A 19,734-nucleotide genomic window follows, 5' to 3' on the forward strand; every position below is an offset into this window, starting at 1 on the left:
GAGAAACAGGAACAATTTTAAACTTGTGCAAATTTAAATATCGAATCCAAGATCGATAGGTCGAATGTAGCGAAAGGCGGTCTGTCAGTGAGACAAGCAGACAAGCAGACGATATTTACAGGAATCATACGACAAATAGACAGTGGGCAAGCAAAATGGTGGCAGACGAGAAATTATTTTTCTCGAAAGCCGTCCAACATTTGGCTAGATGTTTAGCAGCGATTAAACCTACACCATGGGAAAAGGTTCGTTAATTATTGTATATTATACATTAACGTGATATTTATGTATCGATAAAAAACTTGACATTTAATTAGAATTAGGTTAATTTTAAGGACGTGTCAGCTGATATCCTGATATGTCATCTAATGATATAATTTGAAGGACAATCTACTAGTCAACTCATGCATTAATGATACGTTTGCAGTTGATCATTAACGTCATTATGCTATTAAATAAACGATTTCTGACATATGTTCCAGATATAATTCACTGTTTAAGGAATTGTTTCTGTAGACACAACTTTGCACATAAAATATTACACAATATGTATATTTTAATTTATTAATAGATCTTCCTCTTTTATTTTGATTAATTTACTAAATTTTATTTTAGTTATTAATTTGTGAATCAATGTATGACATAGAATATATAACTAAGAAAATATGACATTAACAATTGTACTAACTAATTAGATATAAAACATATCCATTAACTATGTATTATTTTGTATTAAATTTTTATGTAACTAATCTTTATATATCTACATTTAATTTTAAATAAAGTAATGCTTTTTATTATAATTTATGTTACACGAGTATTTATTATACCTTTCTTAGATTAATTATTGATTTTACTTTAAATTAAATTGTTTCAAATTGTAATGATAATTAATAAACATCATCAGATGTAATTAGTATTAAATAAAAGATTCAATTTGCAATGCTTGTGTCTATGAAATTCTGTTTCAAATGATACATTCAATAGTTATACTAATATTGTAAAAAATTAAATAAAATTTGTTTAACATAGGTTACACAGTTGTTCAAGTTATGCCCACAAGAATCTGCTCAGGGTATATACCGATTGGATCAAAGAGGACAAGATACAACTATTGCATTGGGAATATATTTTCTGGAATCTGGTTTACAACATCGGGATAAGATATTACCATATCTTTTGCGATTATTACGTGGTCTTCCAAAAGCTGTATGGTTGGATGAGATCAAATGTTTACCTAGTGAACGTATTCCTGTTGCTGAACGTTTTAGTTTCTGCTTAAACACATTGCTCAGTGATGTTGCATCTAGATGTGAATCTGTACGCGAAGAAATTATTTCTACTCAAGTAGAAATATTAGCAGTTTTAACAAATCTTATTAGGGGATACAAAGATCAAAATGGGAATAGAGGAATGCAAGCAAAATGTAGGTATTTCTCTCTTATTATTAATTATATTTTATTTAATTTCATATAATTACGATTCTACTTTTTTCCCTTTTTCAGTATCATTATGCAAATGCTTAGTTCCGGTATTAATTGGTTTAGCTCGATCTATGGGTCGCTTTGCTTATACTGATCCACCTCTTTTATGCCGAATTTTTCCGAGACCGGAACCACCTCTCTCAGCACCAAAAGTAGAAATGCGTTTAACATTGGATAAAAAGCAGCATAGCTTTTCGAACTTTCGACCGATTATTCCTCGATCATTAAGCGGTAACTTCAATCCTCATCCGGCTATAGATACTGCACCAAGTCTACTAATCGGGGATCACGAATATTCTTGCGCCAAACGACCATCGTTACAATCTTACTCATCGGTGCCCTATGATCCTGCCACATATTTTTTTAGTAGGTATGGATCAAGTTTCAATCAGTTTCCTCAAATGAGATGCAATGAAAGTCCTGAAAGGAGAGCTGCCATGCAATTTAATGTGGTACATCTACAAAGTGTACTGGCTTTGGCAAAGAAATTGCTTACTAAAGAAATTTTAATGTTCCTTGATGAGGAAACTCAGCAAGTTAGTTGCATTATTTTATAATAAAGTTTCACCATACTATCAATTCCATTTAATCATTAATTTTTTATCTAGGTTTACAACTCTGGACAGGTGCAAATATTTCCTTATCGTACATTTAACGAGACAATGAATCTAGTAATGGTTGCTCTTTTACGGGAATTGTTACAAAATCAACGTGATTTGCCTATTCCTTTTACAAGAGACGTACAAGAGTTCGTAAAAGGTCTCTTTCTATCCGGTCAAACAGAATTGCAATCACGTCAACATGATGCAAGCGAACGCGAAGATATGGACACTAATTTTAGAACTGTAAATAGATTTAAAGTAAACGTTATGGCTAATTCTGCGTGTGTCGATCTTCTTGTTTGGGCAATTGGTGATGAAACTGGTAAGTGACACTATAAATCTACGCTTAAATATAGTTTGAAAAATCACATGTATATAGTAATGTTTATTATTTATTAGTAATGTTTTTGTTTTAATAAAATGATTTAAATTCAATTCTTGTGTGTTGGTAGGATTATCTATAGATCATTACGTTATTTTTCCAGTGAGAGACCAGTATGATTTGTCCGCGCTATTCGCAGATATCAGTTCGATGCTGATTGGCGAGGGTATCCGAATTTAGCTTATATTGCATTTCGATTGATTATCCCATCTTTGATAACATTCAATACTTTTAACTAACGAGTTAAATACTTTCTACTCTGACAGTGCGTTAACGCGGTTCTCCCGTTACCTTCATTGGTCTAATTATTATACCACTAAACGTAATTCTCTTAGCTGATTCTAACTGTTTGTTCGACTGTTAATGCGAAAATGAGCAATAAATATTCATAGGCAAGATTATTATCATGGCAAATACACGTACTTCAATGCACTGCTGTTTTAAATCATTGTTATTGAGAAATTAATTTTCATACAGAACTCTTCATTTTCTGGAAGAATTTCTTAGAATTAACATTTGCCCAACTTATGAATAATGCCGTGCATATCTCGGTAAACATTTATGGAATTAAATATTATTTACAGGTGCGGATAGTTTATGTGGGCGTTTAGTTGAAAAGATTAATTCTAATCATGGACCAAAACTGGTGCTGGCGCATATGCCTTTATTAATGGTATGCCTTGAAGGATTAGGAAAACTAGCGCAAAAGTTTCCTAATATAGCGAGTACATCTATATATTATCTTCGGGACTTTCTTGTTGTTCCATCTCCTATACTACTTAAATTACACCGTCAACAAAGTGAAAGAGGTAGCATACAATTATAAATAAATATTACATATGAAATTAATGAGGAAATTATTCCTTTTAAGGGAAAGATATGCAAGATTCGAAACAAACTACTTCGTCAATACAAACAGCCTTTGAAAAACTACGCGACGCAGCTATTGGCAATCTTTGCATTGCTCTAGAAGCTGCTCATTCTGTAAATCCAGATTGTGTACCAGCATTAGTTGCCAGCGTCTCGAATAGATTATTTGCTGCTGACATATGTGACGGGTACTGTATATATTGTTCACTTTGTATATATAAATCAGTTTCCTGAATTTACACCTTAGTTCTTACGATGTCTCAATTATTTATTTCAATACTTTTAGTGAATCCGATGACAGGTCAAATAGCGAATTAATTTCGAAAAACATAGTAATCATGTTGGGGCATGTTGCCGTTGCGTTGAAAGACACCCCAAAGACTATGCGTACAATATTCCCATTTTTTCAGCAATTATTTTGTCGTACTCCGAGTGATCTTGATTTTCTGATCGTGGATCAGTTAGGATGTATGATCATTGCGAAATGCGAATCAAAGGTTCAGTTTAAGATCAATTAGTAATTATTAAGTAAATTGTTAGCATCTTCACGTACAAATTACGGTATAATATAAATCGCATAAGAATATATTTTGTTTTCAGATTTACGAAGGCATAATGCAAATGTTTTCTATGTCACTGGGCTCAAGTACCGCAACTTATGCTTCGAACGATGATCGTAAACAATATTGTCACGTAGCTAAGGCAGTCACAAATGCTCTTGCAAATATAGCAGCAAATCTTCAAGGTGAATCAGAATTGGACGATTTGCTACTTCACTTGCTCGAACTTTTTGTTCAACTTGGACTAGAGGGTAAACGAGCCAGTGATAAGGCGTCAAATAACGTTTCAGTAACGGTAATTAAAACTGATGATTTGAATAATAATATTATGAAAGTGAAACTTCACAAAATTTGATTTTAATTGTTATATCTTATATTAGAAAGCAGCAACTAGTGCAGGAAATTTAGGTGTGCTTATTCCTGTAATCGCTATATTAGTAAGGCGACTTCCGCCGATCAGACATCCATACAAGAGACTCCTAAAACTTTTTAAAGACTTTTGGCTTTATTGTGTCGTAATGGGTTTCGCTGGTGATCAAGCATCGAGATTATGGCCTGGAGAATGGTACGAAGGTGTCAAGGAAATTGCTGTAAAATCACCTTACCTTATTTCGCAAACTAGTGCACGTCTTGAGATGAGAGAATTGCAGTATACTTCAGCTGTACGCAATGATAGCGTTTCTTTAAACGAATTGCAAGAATTGAGGAGTCAAGTATTAAAACTAAGTACCCGGTACATATCTTTTTTACTTTCTTACAAATATATTTTTTAAAGACAGAGGTATAAACATTGTCTTTTTTCACAGAACTAATGATATATCCCAATATGTAACAAAATTGCAATTTGCACAGTGTACATATTTATTATCAGTCTACTGGTTAGAGACTTTGAGGGTCGCGAACAGTCCTGAACCTAGTTTACAACCAATAATGGAATATTTATGCGATACAGATTTGCAAAAAGATAAGAGCGGCATGTGGCAGTGTATATGTTGTGTTGCTGATTCCGTCTTTGTAAAATTCAAAGATGTTATGCAGCGTAAACCGAAAGACGAAAGGCGTGAGAAAGAACTCGAAAATCATGCTCAATTTCTTCTCGTGTATTTTAATCATGTACATAAACAGATTAGACGGATAGCGGACAAGTATCTTAGTGCACTGGTGGATGCGTTCCCGCATCTTCTATGGAATTGCAAAGTGCTTTGGAGTATGTTGGATATATTACAGGTACAAATTTTTTTTGTCCTACGTTCTTTCTCTTTTATAGTATCTTTTTAAGTATCGCCATACTTAATTAAATTATTATTTATGTAGATTTTATCATTCTCGTTACAAATTGATCCAAACGAAGAGACACCAATTTTACGAATACCTGGTACACCATACAGTATAGAACTTACGGATACGCTCGAGGCAAGAGAGGTGTGTATATTGGAATTATGCGAATCAATATGCAACTCAAATGTTAAATCTAAACTATGTTACACAGATTATTGTGAAAGATTTCACTGCGAGATGTAAAGGTATAGTACAAGAAGCCATGAAGTGGGCGCCTCAAGCCACTAGATCGCATTTACAGGAATATGTAAATCAAATTCCGTCTTCTAGATTAAAACACCATTCTGGTTTATGTTTGTCTACGGATTCAGTTCTTGAATTTGTGGATCTTGCTATTCCAACATCGGCCTTACCAAACGTAAAATAATATTCCTAATATCTAATATTTTAAAATACTTTACTATAAAAATAATAAAATGTGCTTTTTATAGACTAATTCGTTAGATAAACGACCACGTGGTCCAAAAGGAGCCAGCTCGTGGCTTCTATCGATGATGTCTACACGTTCACGATATGCTGGAGAAATAGCAGGAATGCTATCGTTGGCGCAAACCGAATCATCTACTTCCGAAATATCTTTTGAAGAAATTAGAAACAAAGTTATTGACTTATTAATTGATGCTGTGTGGATGGCTTGCCGTGCTCGAAATGACGTTAATCATCGTAGCGCTCTTTGGCGTGCTACTGCATTATTAATTTCCATGCCTGGTATGACTTATCAACAATAATTTCGTGAAAATTATTTGATTTTGTTTCATAATCTATAATTAATTATAATATTTTAATTTATTTAGGGACACATAGACGTTTGCTGCATACAGTAGCTTCTTCGCAAATTGAATTGTTCACTCCTGCAGCTATGACAACAGCAGTTGAATGTTGGCAGTGGATACTTACTGTACGGCCAGATTTGAAACTGCGTTTTTTACAAGAAATGTTTGTCGCGTGGCAGTACACTGTTGACAAAAGAATGGGTTTGTTCGCACCGGACGAAGAAGAAGTCAGTCCGTTAGCAGTATATGAGGGTTGCAAGTTAGGTTCAAATCCTCCCCAAGTGAAACCTCATGATATTTGGGTTACATTTATCGTAGAATTGATTGAAACTGCTAAATATTGCTGTCAAGAAACGGTTGATATGATTGTCACATTATTACATCGGTCATTACCTATGACTGTTGGTGCTTCTGGCGAAGAGCCTGGAATGAGTCGCCATGTTGCTGCAGTTGGAGTGCGCTTTAAATTGCTTTCTTGTGGACTTCTTCTTCTTCAAGGAGATATTTTACCGAGGTATTATTTTGTGTGAGAAATTCAATATATATTAATGAATAACCGAGCAAATAATAAATTTTATTTATAGGACATTAAGTAAGAACGTACTACGAGAACGCGTATATTGTAATTGTTTGGATTATTTCTGTCGAGATCGTCAAGTACCAACGCAAGAACTAGAACAATTACACGAGGATTTAGTTACGCTTATACGTTTCTGGCAAGTCAGTAAAATACTCTCAATTAAACAAAGTGCTAATTTTCTCTTAATTTTCTGTTTCATAATGTTCATTTTATCACATCGTAGGTAATGCACAGCGACAAAAAATATTTGGTAATGACTGGCACCGACAGTGAATTTGAAATGTTAACATCCCAATCGTATTCAACTGGTGCTTTTGGACCTAGTGAAACAATTAGTTCTTTGAGTACGTCCTTTGGTACAACGAATGCTGAATTTTCGAAAACACCGACAAGCGTATGGATTAATACAGTTCCAATGTCTACTAGTAGCAATACTTTGGGTAAACGTAGTAATCGTAGTAAGCGTGTTATGAACGCTAACGTCTTTGTAAAAGATTATATAAAAAAAAGAAATTTGATCCTCGAACTGTTGGCAGTCGAAATAGAAATGTTATTAGTAAGTTCAGTTTTACATTTAGTACAATATCTTCTTCATTGTTTTAAACACTATTTAACATTTTGAATTATAGGTTTGGAGAAATCCTAGTGGAAGACAAGAGCTTACACTTCCAGGTGAATCAAGTATTGCAGAATGGCGCGCTAAGGGAATGAATGATCGGTGGCGAGAATATACGCGGCTTGCATGGGAAATTAGTCCTATCCTTGCCATATTTTTACCAGTTCGATTAAAGAATTCTGAAATTATTATCAAAGAAGTATGTGGACTTGTTCGCCTTAAACCTGTGCCAGTTATGCACGTCCCAGAAGCTTTACAATATCTCGTTACGACTGATACATTACTTAACGACGTACCTGAAGTAAGATATTTCTTGAACAATATTAATTTTGAAAGATTTATATAATTACAAATTATGATTTATTAATTCAATATATTTTAGTTGGTGTATATGTTAACATGGGAGAGAGTATCACCTATTCAAGCACTAGCATACTTCTCTCGTCAATTTCCTCATCATCCAATTTCTGCACAATATGCAGTAGAGGTACTAAGTAGTTATCCAGCAGATGCTGTACTTTTTTATATACCACAACTTGTACAAGCTGTACGCCATGATACTATGGGTTATGTGATAGAATTTATAAAGAAAATCGCTAAACGTTCACAGGTAAGTGTTAAGAATACTAGTCAATTGTTTCATTGTCTACAAATCAAGATCTTTATGGTCATTCTTAATTTAATACAGGTTGTAGCACATCAACTAATTTGGAACATGTACACAAATATGTATGTGGACGAAGATAAACAAATAAAAGATCCAGTTTTGTATGATATACTAGATTCGCTTGTAAAAAGTATTTTAGGATCGTTATCTGGCCCAGCAAAACAATTTTATGAAAGAGAATTCGACTTCTTCGAGAAGATTACGAATATTTCAGGTGATATAAGACCATATCCTAAAGGTCCTGAACGTAAATCAGCGTGTCTAAAAGCTTTGTCACAAATTAAGGCACAGCCAAGTTGCTACTTGCCATCTAATCCTGAAGCAATGGTAATTGATATTGATTATCAAAGTGGAACTCCTATGCAGAGGTGAGTACTACGATTTACGTTACATGTTTGGAATACCTTACATTGTATTGTCATTAATATTTGATTTATTGTTATTATTTATAGTGCCGCAAAAGCACCATTTTTAGCGCGCTTCAAAGTTCGAAAATATGGAATTAACGAATTAGAGAATATTGCATTAGCAGTATCGGCTAATGGTAAAGTTGATATTAAAAGAGAACCAGAAAAAGAGACATGGCAAGCTGCTATTTTTAAAGTCGGAGATGATGTTAGACAAGATATGTTAGCTTTACAAGTGATCAGTATTTTCAAGAATATATTTCAAAAAGTTGGATTAAATTTATTCTTGTTCCCATATAGAGTAGTAGCTACGGCACCTGGGGTAAGGCACCTTACAATCATAAGAAACAGTTTTGATAAATATTATAAAGTATTAATATATATTTCAGTGCGGTGTGATAGAATGTGTACCTAATGCAACTTCACGCGATCAACTTGGTCGCACCACTGATATTGACATGCATCAATATTTTATCACACGTTATGGAGATGAAACGACAAAAGAATTTCAGAACGTACGTCGTAATTTTGTGAAATCAATGGCTGCCTACAGTGTAATCACATATCTTTTACAAATAAAAGATCGCCACAATGGCAACATTATGTTGGACACCGAAGGTCATATCATACATATCGATTTTGGATTTATGTTTGAAAGTTCGCCTGGTGGTAATTTAGGCTTTGAGCCTGATATTAAACTAACAGATGAAATGGTGCTCGTAATGGGTGGTAAAATGGAGGCCGCCCCTTTTCGTTGGTTCATGGAATTATGTGTACAGGCTTTTCTCGCCGTTAGGTAAATTACAAACAAATATTTTTAAAATTTGGAGTTATAAATAGTTCATTTAACCAAATTTATTTCCTTTTCAAATAATGAATTATTTGCGATATTTTCTTTTTCTCTAGAAATTTCGATCAAATTATAATATTATTTTACTACATTGTTTTAGACCTTACCAGGAAGCTATTATTTCTCTGGTTTCTCTAATGCTTGATACCGGATTGCCATGCTTCCGTGGACAAACGATAAAACTTTTACGCGGCAGATTTGTGCCGACAGCAACTGATCGCGAAGCGGCGGCCTATATGCTCAATGTAATACGTAACAGCTACCTCAATTTCCGTACGAAAACTTACGACATGATACAGTATTATCAAAATCAAATTCCCTATTAGATTACTATTTCTAAGTAACTTCCGTTAACGATTGTTAATTTATAATGGAGAAATTCATTATTTCTGCAAAGATTGTTGAATGAATACACCATGTACTATATTGTTAGATGCAACAGCATTGAATCTGTTGTCTGTACAAACCCCTCAGTGTCAATGTTATTCTTAGATTCGCATAAATTTTATGGAAGCATTGAGCTCTGTATGTATGTAACAATAATGTATTATAAAGTGGAAAGAAATTATCTGATATGCCTGTTATCAAGCAGGAGATATGAGAAACATTCCTCTGTTTATTATTTATATACTGTTATCAGTTAAACATTAAATGGGAGTGTAATTAAACAATCTGTAATTTAATTATAGGTATCTTATATTAACTAAAGATTATATGTAAGACTTCTATTTAAGTTAACTGTATTTATTATACATTACAATCAAAGTATAACTAATATTTATTTTATTGCATTTATTTTTCACTTATCAGCTTTTTATTTAATGGATTTAATTTTACTTGAGTCATATCGATTTTCCTGAAAAAATTACATTCAATGCATGTTAAGTTTCATTAGCACTATAAGAAATTCTATACTGAAATAGTCATAGAAACTATTGCACATTCTACACTTGTTTAGTGTGTATATATAAAATATTAAAAATATAATCACCCTGCTTCTATCTGGCCTTCTGTATATATCTCAGATGGCGGTTGTACAGAACGTCTGACATCACGAGTGTAATAATATATTTTTGAAATTTTATGATAAGGCCCACCAGGTACATGCGGAGGTGGTTGTGTACGTGCAGCAACAGTATCTGGGAATCTTAAAGCCTCTAAACGCTCTCTCTGTAATGTACATTTTACTCTACATCAATTTATCTTTTTACCATATTACCATACAATGGTTCATAGAGGTATTTGAACACTTTATATAGAATACTTTTATGTATATATGTATTATATATATTACATAAAACATATTGATAAAATTTGAAACAAATCTGAAAATACATATAAAAGTGACTAAATATTTAATGCAAAATATATACAATAAAAATTAGTATATAGCACAAATAGCTATCTTAAATATATAATAAGTGTTAAGGATAGGCCCATTGAATATTGAAGCTCGTTAATAAAATAGATGATTGGTTTTTAAAATAAATTTTGTAATCTCTGTGAAATATATATTTGTACTAAATATCATAGTTTTCTATCTACATTTTCAGATTTGTTTCAAACTTTTCTAATGTAATCGCGATAATTGAGTCCCATTGTAGTACTAATGAAATTTCAAAATATTTTGTATAACATATAAATATATTTAGAAAAAATTATTAGAAGTGTCCAAATGTTTTTATGAACTACTGTATATAAAATATCTTTCTTGTTACTTTATTTCAGATTTTTAAATAAATACAATATTGACGTATGTCAACTTTAATTGATTATAATTATTTTGAAATTCATGACAATATTTAGTACATAACCAATAAAATAGATGCAATCTTCAAAAATAAGTAGCATATAAGAGATGTTTTCAATATACATGTTGACTAAAAACAACAAGTTATATAATATCTACAAAAATAATATAAAATGTAGATCGAATGCAGATTAAAATATTACTTACACCCCGACCAATAGTTCGAAACCAATCAATAAGTGGAATTGTTTTACGAAGCTCTCTCGACATTTCAATTATACTTATTTAATTTTTTGTTTGAAATAAATAAATTGCTTCTATAGCAAAAAACACCGTACACAGAATATTTGATACTAAACTTAAACCTGCTTAAACACGCAGTTGTCATCTCAATCTCGAAGTTCGATAATTGAGCATGATGTTAACTATCGATAATTGTTACTTTTGGTAAGAACATTTAAAATTGCTTTAATCTTCTGCATATAAAACTTAAGAAAGAGATTTCTTTATGCACAGAATTGTTAATTCAAAATTGAATGTGTTGTCATATAACAAAATATAAATGTTATTTTATTTCTTTATTAAAACTGATTGTTCATATTGTAATATATTGTATTCTGTTGTTTTACTGTAAATGGAACTTAATAGAATATATTAATTGAATTTAATTATTACTATAGAAAATATAATAAATGTGTTTATTTTCAACTCGCTTTTATATATAAAATTAAAATTGAAATACATCATTGTTTTTGAAAATAGTGTAAGATATATAAGATTCTAATTAGCATATTCTCTTACAAGTTATTCAAAAATTTTACGATCATAACAAAAATTTATTACAAAAGCAATTTCACTTTGTAAAATGTATTATTTCATAACGAAAAAAATATTTTTTACTATACTCAAACACAAAGGCGTAGGTATCTCAAAACAAAGAATATACAAATTAAACCACTTTCATAATCACCGGTATATTTATGAAAAATTCTCCATCAATATGTAACGCCACCTCAAGTGTAAAGTCTAAACTCTGTCATTATTTTATATTCTCTTTTTGCGTAACTTTATATAATCTCTCTGTTCATCCTGTATTTAGCATTTATGTACAGTCGATGATCATTGATTGCAACTTCGTGTGGTACGCCATTACCTTAACTGAACGGTAAGGTCATCATTTTATCAGCCGAAGTGCTCAATATACGATACGTCAGCGTTCGTGATTCAGCAAAACGATAATTACATTACTCAACAAAACGATAGTTGTTACAGGCGAGCTACATTCTACAAACGATTGACGCTCAAGGAAGTAATTGAAAGTTTGCAAAAATGGTTAAGGCCGTGTGTGTTCTTCAGGGTGAAGTCAAAGGCACTCTCTACTTTGAGCAATCGGTAAATGATATTTCTTTAATCTATTCAATATAATACTCTGTCACATTGCATTATCGTTATTATTTTGATGATGTAATTGTTGTATAGGACAATTCTAGTCCAGTCAAAGTCACGGGTCAAGTAACCGGTTTAAAACAAGGACTGCATGGTTTTCATATTCACGAATTCGGTGATAACACTAACGGTAAATGCACTGCTATTGACGTTTTATTATTTTATTTTTTATAGTTATTATTGAAAGCTTTTGAATGACAATCAAGTATAATCTGATTCATGAAAGAATTGAAGCAGTGGAATAACTTGAATTTGTAGTGATGACACAGATAATTTTAAAGGTCAATAAGTAATAATTTGTAAATTATTTGATTGCAATAAGCAAATTTTTAAATAATTATTTTGTTTCTTATCAACTATTTTATGTTGTCACATTAATAATTAATATCTATTAAAAAATTTTTATATATATATTTAGTAGAATATTATTAATATATGTCAATAACATTCAGATAAATAGTAACACCTTATATTATTTAAAATTTTTAATTTTATCAAAACTTAAATTTATTTATTTGATATGAATAATTCTTATTTGAATGTTATACATAATTTTGTGTATATTTAAGTACAAAGTATAGAGAAGTTCTAGGAATTTAGTATATTATTATTTATATATATTTAATAGGTTGTACAAGTGCTGGGCCACATTTCAATCCATTAAAAAAGGACCATGGTGGTCCTGATGCAGAAGTACGTCATGTTGGAGATTTAGGAAATGTTGAAGCAAATGCAAGTGGTGTTGCTAACGTTAATATAACTGACAAAGTCATCCAACTCCAAGGACCGCACAATATTATTGGCAGAACATTGGTGGTAAGTATTGCGTAATATTTTTTTATGAATTTCTATAATTAATCAAACCATATATATATACATCAAACACAACTTGTTCTTTTTGATAACAGGTTCATGCAGATCCAGATGACCTTGGTAAAGGTGGAGTTGAATTATCAAAAACAACAGGAAATGCTGGAGCTCGTCTTGCTTGTGGTGTTGTTGGAATTACAGCCTAAATATATATTCTGTTATAATATTAAAAACAATACAAATTACTATTAGAAATTACACAATGTTACATCTATTGTAGTTTGAATATGAGTTCAAATAGCATTCCTAATTTCGTATAATAAATCTTTTACATATGTAAACCATGGTACTGGTTCAATAAAGCAATATAATAACACTATGATATATTTATAAATCTGATATGTATATACATATGTCATAGAAATCTAACTTTTCTTTATGTAAAAAAATTGTACTTGGTTTATGAACTAAGTTATACTTGTAGAAATACTGTATAATATGTTGTATTTAAAATTAAACAGATCTACATACTTAAGAATACATGAATTACATCATTCTCTGTAATAATACTGTTGCTATGTAAATTGTAGTTTTGGTAAGCTATCATTACAGTGTCAGACACAATCTTTTTGAAAAATAGTATATAGATATGAATTACATAGATGTTACATAATCGAGAAGTATGTATACGTCTTATAAAAAATATAAAAGGGCAAAGTGTTCTCGTAGCTGCTATTGGTCGAGCACGATTTTCGTCACCGTCCTCGACTAATAACGGAGAATAGTAACCATTGTGCCTAGCCTTTTCCTTGTGGACGAATTGTAGATTATAATTTATGGAATCGATATATGTAGTAAGATTACAAAATCAATCAGATCGCTATAGGTTACTAACATTAGTTCAAGATTTGAAATAATTTGAATCAGAAAGGAAATTTTCTCTGTTTGAATCATTTATGATAGAGAACAGATATGTACTTTTGCTTTATCTTTAACAACGATCACATGCGTGTCTTTAACAACATTTTATTATAATGTACTATCTTTCTGGCTGAACTTTACTTTAGGGAACGAAAGATTATTTATTTTTTGCAATCTTATAGTTTTCGACGTGTAGAAGCCGAAAATACAAATTAAAAATGTTGTATAGCATGTAATATAGAAAGCAAGTTGCATAAAAACACCAAATCAAGATACTTCTATAGATATATATGTACATACATACATAAAATATTTTAACTTACGACCTCACTATTTTTTATTCTAATAACTATATATAAATACATATATCAATTTTATCAGTCGTATGTTACTTTCAATATTGTTCATTCGATATAGAATAAAATTGATTAGAGAATGATGAATGATCGGAATAAAACATTTTCAGAATAAAAATGTTTTTATATTATATTTTTTAATCTCGCAAATCAAAGTTCTATACATATTGATAATATTAGTGTATAATGTAGAACTATATTAAACATTTTTATTATTTTTCCTAAATATTATTGCATGTATAAATCTGATAATTTTAACGGTTTTACTATATAACATAAAATTTCGTTAATATATACTTACAAATATTTATTACGTTTTAGTTCTTTAAAAATAGCATTAATTATCTTACGAACATCACTTTAAATTATAAAAGTCTAGAAAGAAACCGGTTCCCTATTAAATTTAAATTATGCTTATGCTGGTAATATGTTTCTTCAGTTATTAGAGTGACGTGCCACTTACATCATTATTTTAGAATCTCAGCACGTTTTGAAAGCAAAGTTCTGTCATGGACTTTGTTTGAAATAGATTTCGGTCATTCTAATTATTATATATATATATATAACAAATTCTTGTAATAAACTGAAATATGAAAAACGAAGTTGTTACAATTTTATCGGATTTTCATGTTATTCTGATTTTAAAATAATTATAGGGTTAGGATGAATTAATACTCAAAAGAAAGAAATAATATCTCATAACAATTATTTGTTGAATCATTGCAAGTTGAATAAAATGTAATTCTCATAAAAATTGTTGCACCAAATAACAATTTTATTAGTTATAAATAAATAAAACTATCCATACAAATCATGTAAATAATTTTCATTGAATATCAAGAATTGACAGGAAAATCCTTGCTGAATATTATAGCTTAAACAAATTAAGATGTTTAAGCGAATAGAAAGTAACAGAGAGAATGAATTCTCTGTACCTTCCAAACGGCCAAGATATGACATAAAAAGGGACAGTTTGGTAGATGTTTCTACAAATAACAAGGATTTAAGAAATAAAAGATCTGGAAAATCAGATGATATTTGGGGAGATGATTTTGCAGAAGAAGATATTGAAGAAATGGATTTTGTAGCTACACAAGCTTGTTTACAGGTTTTGTTCATATTGTATATTTTGCATATCTATTTAAGTCAGTCTATAGTAATTATTTATAATGTTCATCTGATTTTTAGGAAGACAGTTTCATGAATCAACCAAATACAGACCAAAAAAAATTTGCACAAAAATATAATAGCGTACCATCTACTAGTAAAGGTGTTCCTAATTTAAATGGTAGTATTCATAAATTAACAAAATCTATATATCCATCACAGCATAATAATGAAAGGAAAGGAATAGAGAACTCAAAAGATATAAGTACCATAGTTTCTGTTGACTACAAAGAATTTGAGAATAAATTAATAAATAAAAAAGTATATAATTCCACATTTAAGCTGGATGAAAATCTTGTTGCAGGTACTATTGTAGAATGTTATTTCTTGGCAAATTACGATATTTTACAAATTACTGTATTATAATTTTAGAATCAGAATATGCAAAGGAATTAGAGAAGTTAAAAGCTGAAAATAAGAAATTGTTAGATGATTTTATAACTAAAGAAGGAGAAGCAGTATTTTTGCGGAATCAGTTGCAACAAATTCAATTAAAAGCAGAGAATGATCGATTAGAAAAAGCACGTCTTATCGAAGAACAGGAAAATCATCATAGGATGGAAATTAATGCCATTTGTAAAGAGAAGGAACATTTAAAAACGCAACTTGAATTGCAAGTCGGTAGTTTATAAATGAGTTTCTTTTTAATTCTATATTATGCAATAAATTTCGATTCTCTTCTTTTGTTTTAGATGTTTGAAGTAGGAAACTTAATGGAACGTTGTAAGTTGCTAGAGAATGGAAATGTTAGATTAACAGAACCACATATAAATCTCAATATTTCTACGAAAAGAACCAAATTTGATTCACCAAAGAATCGGTAAATATTTAACATATCTCTTTTAAGATATCTATATAATTATCTATATGAAATATCTATATAATTATTTTTAGACCGTCAATTGTAACTACGAAGCCAGTAAAGGTCAAAGAAACTTCTGTACAAACTAATACACTTAATAAAAGCAGTTATGTCTCTAAAATATGGAATCCATGTAAGCAGATTATAACTTAAAGAAAAAACACTACTTTGTCCAATTTTTGTAGATTACAATAATAAATTTAATAAGAACATATTGCAGATTTTCCTCTTACAGAAATTCCGAAATTAATATATGATCCATCACAACCAGAGAAGTCTGTGGTTGATATTCAAATTATAGAAAAAATTGGAAGACGGAATTTGCCTATTTTGCAAGAAGAAGATACATTCAGAATATTTGGTAAAATTTTTTATATAATGCAGTATACTGTAGATAAATCTTAATTGCATTTTCGTATCCTTTATAGAAAATCCGGAATTAGTAAAACCTGTAACGACCATGATAGACGATAAGAAATTATCAGTGGAATTTATCTTGCCTGAAATAGCTGCTCTTCAGCGAAAAACAAGTTCAGAACTTGAAGCGGAGGAAGCTATACCGATAATAAATAAAGTAAATTATTTTCAATACACATCTTAAACTGTCTTGTTAAACAATATAAAAATTTGTTTATCATTAAATTTTAGTTAATTTTTACTGCGAGGGAACTGATCTTAAGTATAGTAGTTGTTCTACAAACAATCTCTCAAGCTATGAAAAATGACGACATTCGAGATATGAACGATATTTATTTCTCTGTCTTATATTCGACTTCTGACCTCAACGGAAAATGCGTATGCTGCGCAAATGCATGGCACGAATGCGAACGTGGTGTCGAAGCTAGAAGAGTGTTTGGCATGTTGTCATATGTAACCATGGAATCAACTTACCTTAGCAAGTATATTGCAGGAAAAACATGTTTACTCATAGAGAGAGATGAATCTTATAAGCGTTACTCGTGTCAAATGGTTCGCTATAATACCTGGTTTGAACAACAGAGTCATGAGTTTGAGATGCTTAAGATGATATTACAGTTCGTTGTCTTAGTTGGATCCACGGTAATATACCTTATGTAATGGAACATATTTTAGCAATTAAAGAAAATTGATGTTTTTATTGATATAAAACTTTCATTATTTTTAGAGAAGGTCGCATCAATTTAGTGGCCTTCTATGCGCAATTATGATGATTATTTACAACGTCCATGAAAAAATTGAATACTGTTCTGAAGGGTATGAAAGTAACATCTTCCTTCTTATCATTTTATTCTTAAAATTTATAGAATTTTATAGAATTTTTTTGGAATGTACTTTTCTAATTTAAGATGTCATGTTTCAGGATGGAATATATTTATCAGATATTTAAGGAAATAGTATTTTGTAGACCTTTGCCATACTGTTACACACTAGTCAGTAAATTAATGATGATTTTTGTAAAATCGACGACGTATTTACGGAAGCTTTGTATTAATTCACGTACGAAATTTATTGTACTAATAATATTTTCATACATTTATAATTTTTATATGAAAAATAAGTTATCATTTTTGTAGAATCAATCAACAACTGGAAGGGTTCTTTACACTTTACTCCAGGTAAGGTAATCTTTTCTTTTTCTTAACAAATAATTTAATTACATAAATCACCCCATATTTTCGTTTCAGATGCTTGTCCGCTGCAAATTTTCCTAGTACAGCTGGAGAACTATGACTTCGATCTATTAGCCGCAATAGACATTACTGATGTGTTGTTACGATTTGTACAGTATATATTGCAGACAGATATTATTCCTCTGAGATCTGAGAATCTAAATTCTTGTAATTGTTGCATGAAATTACTAAGGTTTACTATTAAAACGCTGTGCAAATGTTCTGAAGCAAATCTAGCTGCTATCGGGAATTTTAAGTCGGACAATTTTCCGGTGCCAAAGGAAGATTCTTGCAATTTAGAAGCTATTTGTGCCAAACATTCGTTGTTTAATACAAGACCAAGCAAATTGTGTATACGTGAAATATATCGGGATAAGTTCTCAGACGACAAGGCTTGGTCGATCATGAAGGAGAAACAATCAAAGGTATTGAGAGATGGAAGGAGATTCTTGTCTCATGTAGCGATATGTGATCCGGATTTTGTAATTCGAGTGTCAGATATTGAAGATTCATTCCATTTATTCATGAGGAATTTAAGTGCCTTTAAGAATTTTGCTCTTCATGAAAACGAACGTAAGTATAAATACATTTTATTTTAGAAAAAGTACCATCATGCTAATTCTGTAGTCTGTCCAACGAAACGAGACGAGGCAGTAGACATAAACAAAACGTAATTGCTGCGGTTGCAGCTATCAACAGCGTTGAACAGACTTTAGAACCTCATTTTCATTCATTGATACCCTTGTTACATTCTTTTTATTCTCATTATACGATACGGGCACTTTAATTTTGTCTCTGTTCTGTCAGACCATGAGAATTTTTATATTTCCGTTTGGCCGGTTACTCATCTTTTGTCATTAGTAGATTTCAGTTTTATTAATTCTTATATAGGATTTCATTCTTTTGCAGTACTTTTATTATATCTTTTTATTTTATCTCTGGAAGATTATTAATTTATAGAAATATTAATTTATTAATCTTAACGCAATCTCTTCTTTTTGCAGAAGAAGCTATGAATCGAATAAAACAAACATTCATTTCTGATAAAACACAGCCGTCCGAAATGGAACAATTAGAAAGAGGCAGTTCTAGGAAGGAGTTAGACATATTATCAAATTTCGAAAAAACGTTTATTCAACCATTGTCAGCGAGACCTAAGCAGAATGAAAATTATAACAAGGCTTTGCTCACGTTTAAATCGTTGTTTAATATCAAATTTCATTCATGAAAAATCCCAATATAATCTTAATTATCTGTTGCAACAATAATATCAGTTGGATGTATATTCATGTCGAAGAGTTAGTATTATGTAGTATTTGAATATTGGAATCATCGATTCATTATTATTTCATGTACATATTGTCTTATAAATTATATGAAAATTTGTTCTAAGTATCGTTATTGTAATAAAAGACGCAGTATTACATAATATTTTATCACGAACAATTTTTCAATCAGGAATACTTTACATGTTAACATGTATCAGATATCGTTATATAATTTTTATCTTCTAACTATTGATTTATTGTAACCTCTTGTATATGGTATTATTTTACCATAAACTACCGTGAAAATAATATTGAAACGCACTTTACAATGCAAATAAAGTGTCTTATATTCTACTTAAATCTAGATAAATTCCTA

At 30.7% G+C, this 19,734-nt stretch overlaps 4 protein-coding genes across 5 annotated transcripts; 3 read left to right on the forward strand and 1 right to left on the reverse strand.

Annotated features, from left to right (window-relative positions):
- The first annotated feature begins 62 nt into the window (after window positions 1-62).
- On the forward strand, window positions 63-9,910 carry LOC132914352 (phosphatidylinositol 4-kinase alpha). Its single transcript, XM_060973388.1, has 22 exons — window positions 63-245; window positions 1,033-1,426; window positions 1,506-2,020; window positions 2,093-2,408; window positions 3,053-3,277; window positions 3,340-3,526; window positions 3,625-3,835; window positions 3,939-4,193; window positions 4,279-4,631; window positions 4,705-5,125; window positions 5,213-5,320; window positions 5,388-5,594; window positions 5,668-5,944; window positions 6,031-6,523; window positions 6,594-6,729; window positions 6,813-7,145; window positions 7,219-7,506; window positions 7,588-7,815; window positions 7,894-8,240; window positions 8,325-8,601; window positions 8,669-9,075; window positions 9,230-9,910. The coding sequence occupies exons 1-22, from the start codon at window positions 156-158 to the stop codon at window positions 9,453-9,455; spliced, it is 6,294 nt and encodes a 2,097-aa protein (XP_060829371.1). The 5' UTR covers window positions 63-155; the 3' UTR covers window positions 9,456-9,910.
- LOC132914370 (NADH dehydrogenase [ubiquinone] 1 alpha subcomplex subunit 7-like) lies at window positions 9,808-11,291 on the reverse strand. The gene is made up of 3 exons (XM_060973435.1): window positions 11,087-11,291; window positions 10,121-10,299; window positions 9,808-9,985 (listed from the first exon to the last, which is right to left on the reverse strand). The coding sequence occupies exons 1-3, from the start codon at window positions 11,147-11,149 to the stop codon at window positions 9,922-9,924; spliced, it is 306 nt and encodes a 101-aa protein (XP_060829418.1). The 5' UTR covers window positions 11,150-11,291; the 3' UTR covers window positions 9,808-9,921.
- Window positions 11,292-11,889: 598 nt separating this feature from the next.
- Window positions 11,890-13,509, forward strand: LOC132914369 (superoxide dismutase [Cu-Zn]). Of its 2 annotated transcripts, none has more exons than XM_060973433.1 (5): window positions 11,890-12,044; window positions 12,152-12,271; window positions 12,359-12,455; window positions 12,954-13,141; window positions 13,234-13,509. In XM_060973433.1, exons 2-5 carry the CDS (start codon window positions 12,209-12,211, stop codon window positions 13,339-13,341), a joined length of 456 nt encoding a protein of 151 aa, XP_060829416.1. In that variant the 5' UTR covers window positions 11,890-12,044; window positions 12,152-12,208; the 3' UTR covers window positions 13,342-13,509. The 2 variants fall into 2 exon arrangements, with proteins under 2 accessions (XP_060829416.1, XP_060829417.1); XM_060973434.1 differs by having other exon boundaries at window positions 11,904-12,044; window positions 12,143-12,271.
- A 1,273-nt stretch (window positions 13,510-14,782) lies between these two features.
- On the forward strand, window positions 14,783-19,712 carry LOC132914159 (uncharacterized). Its single transcript, XM_060972998.1, has 13 exons — window positions 14,783-15,520; window positions 15,601-15,883; window positions 15,952-16,196; window positions 16,272-16,399; window positions 16,474-16,574; window positions 16,662-16,802; window positions 16,870-17,015; window positions 17,090-17,500; window positions 17,586-17,674; window positions 17,781-17,917; window positions 17,995-18,036; window positions 18,106-18,663; window positions 19,095-19,712. The coding sequence occupies exons 1-13, from the start codon at window positions 15,302-15,304 to the stop codon at window positions 19,316-19,318; spliced, it is 2,724 nt and encodes a 907-aa protein (XP_060828981.1). The 5' UTR covers window positions 14,783-15,301; the 3' UTR covers window positions 19,319-19,712.
- The last annotated feature ends 22 nt before the right edge of the window (window positions 19,713-19,734 follow it).

The sequence above is a fragment of the Bombus pascuorum genome, chromosome 14 (genome assembly GCF_905332965.1).
Source record: "Bombus pascuorum chromosome 14, iyBomPasc1.1, whole genome shotgun sequence".
Classification (NCBI taxonomy): domain Eukaryota; kingdom Metazoa; phylum Arthropoda; class Insecta; order Hymenoptera; family Apidae; genus Bombus; species Bombus pascuorum.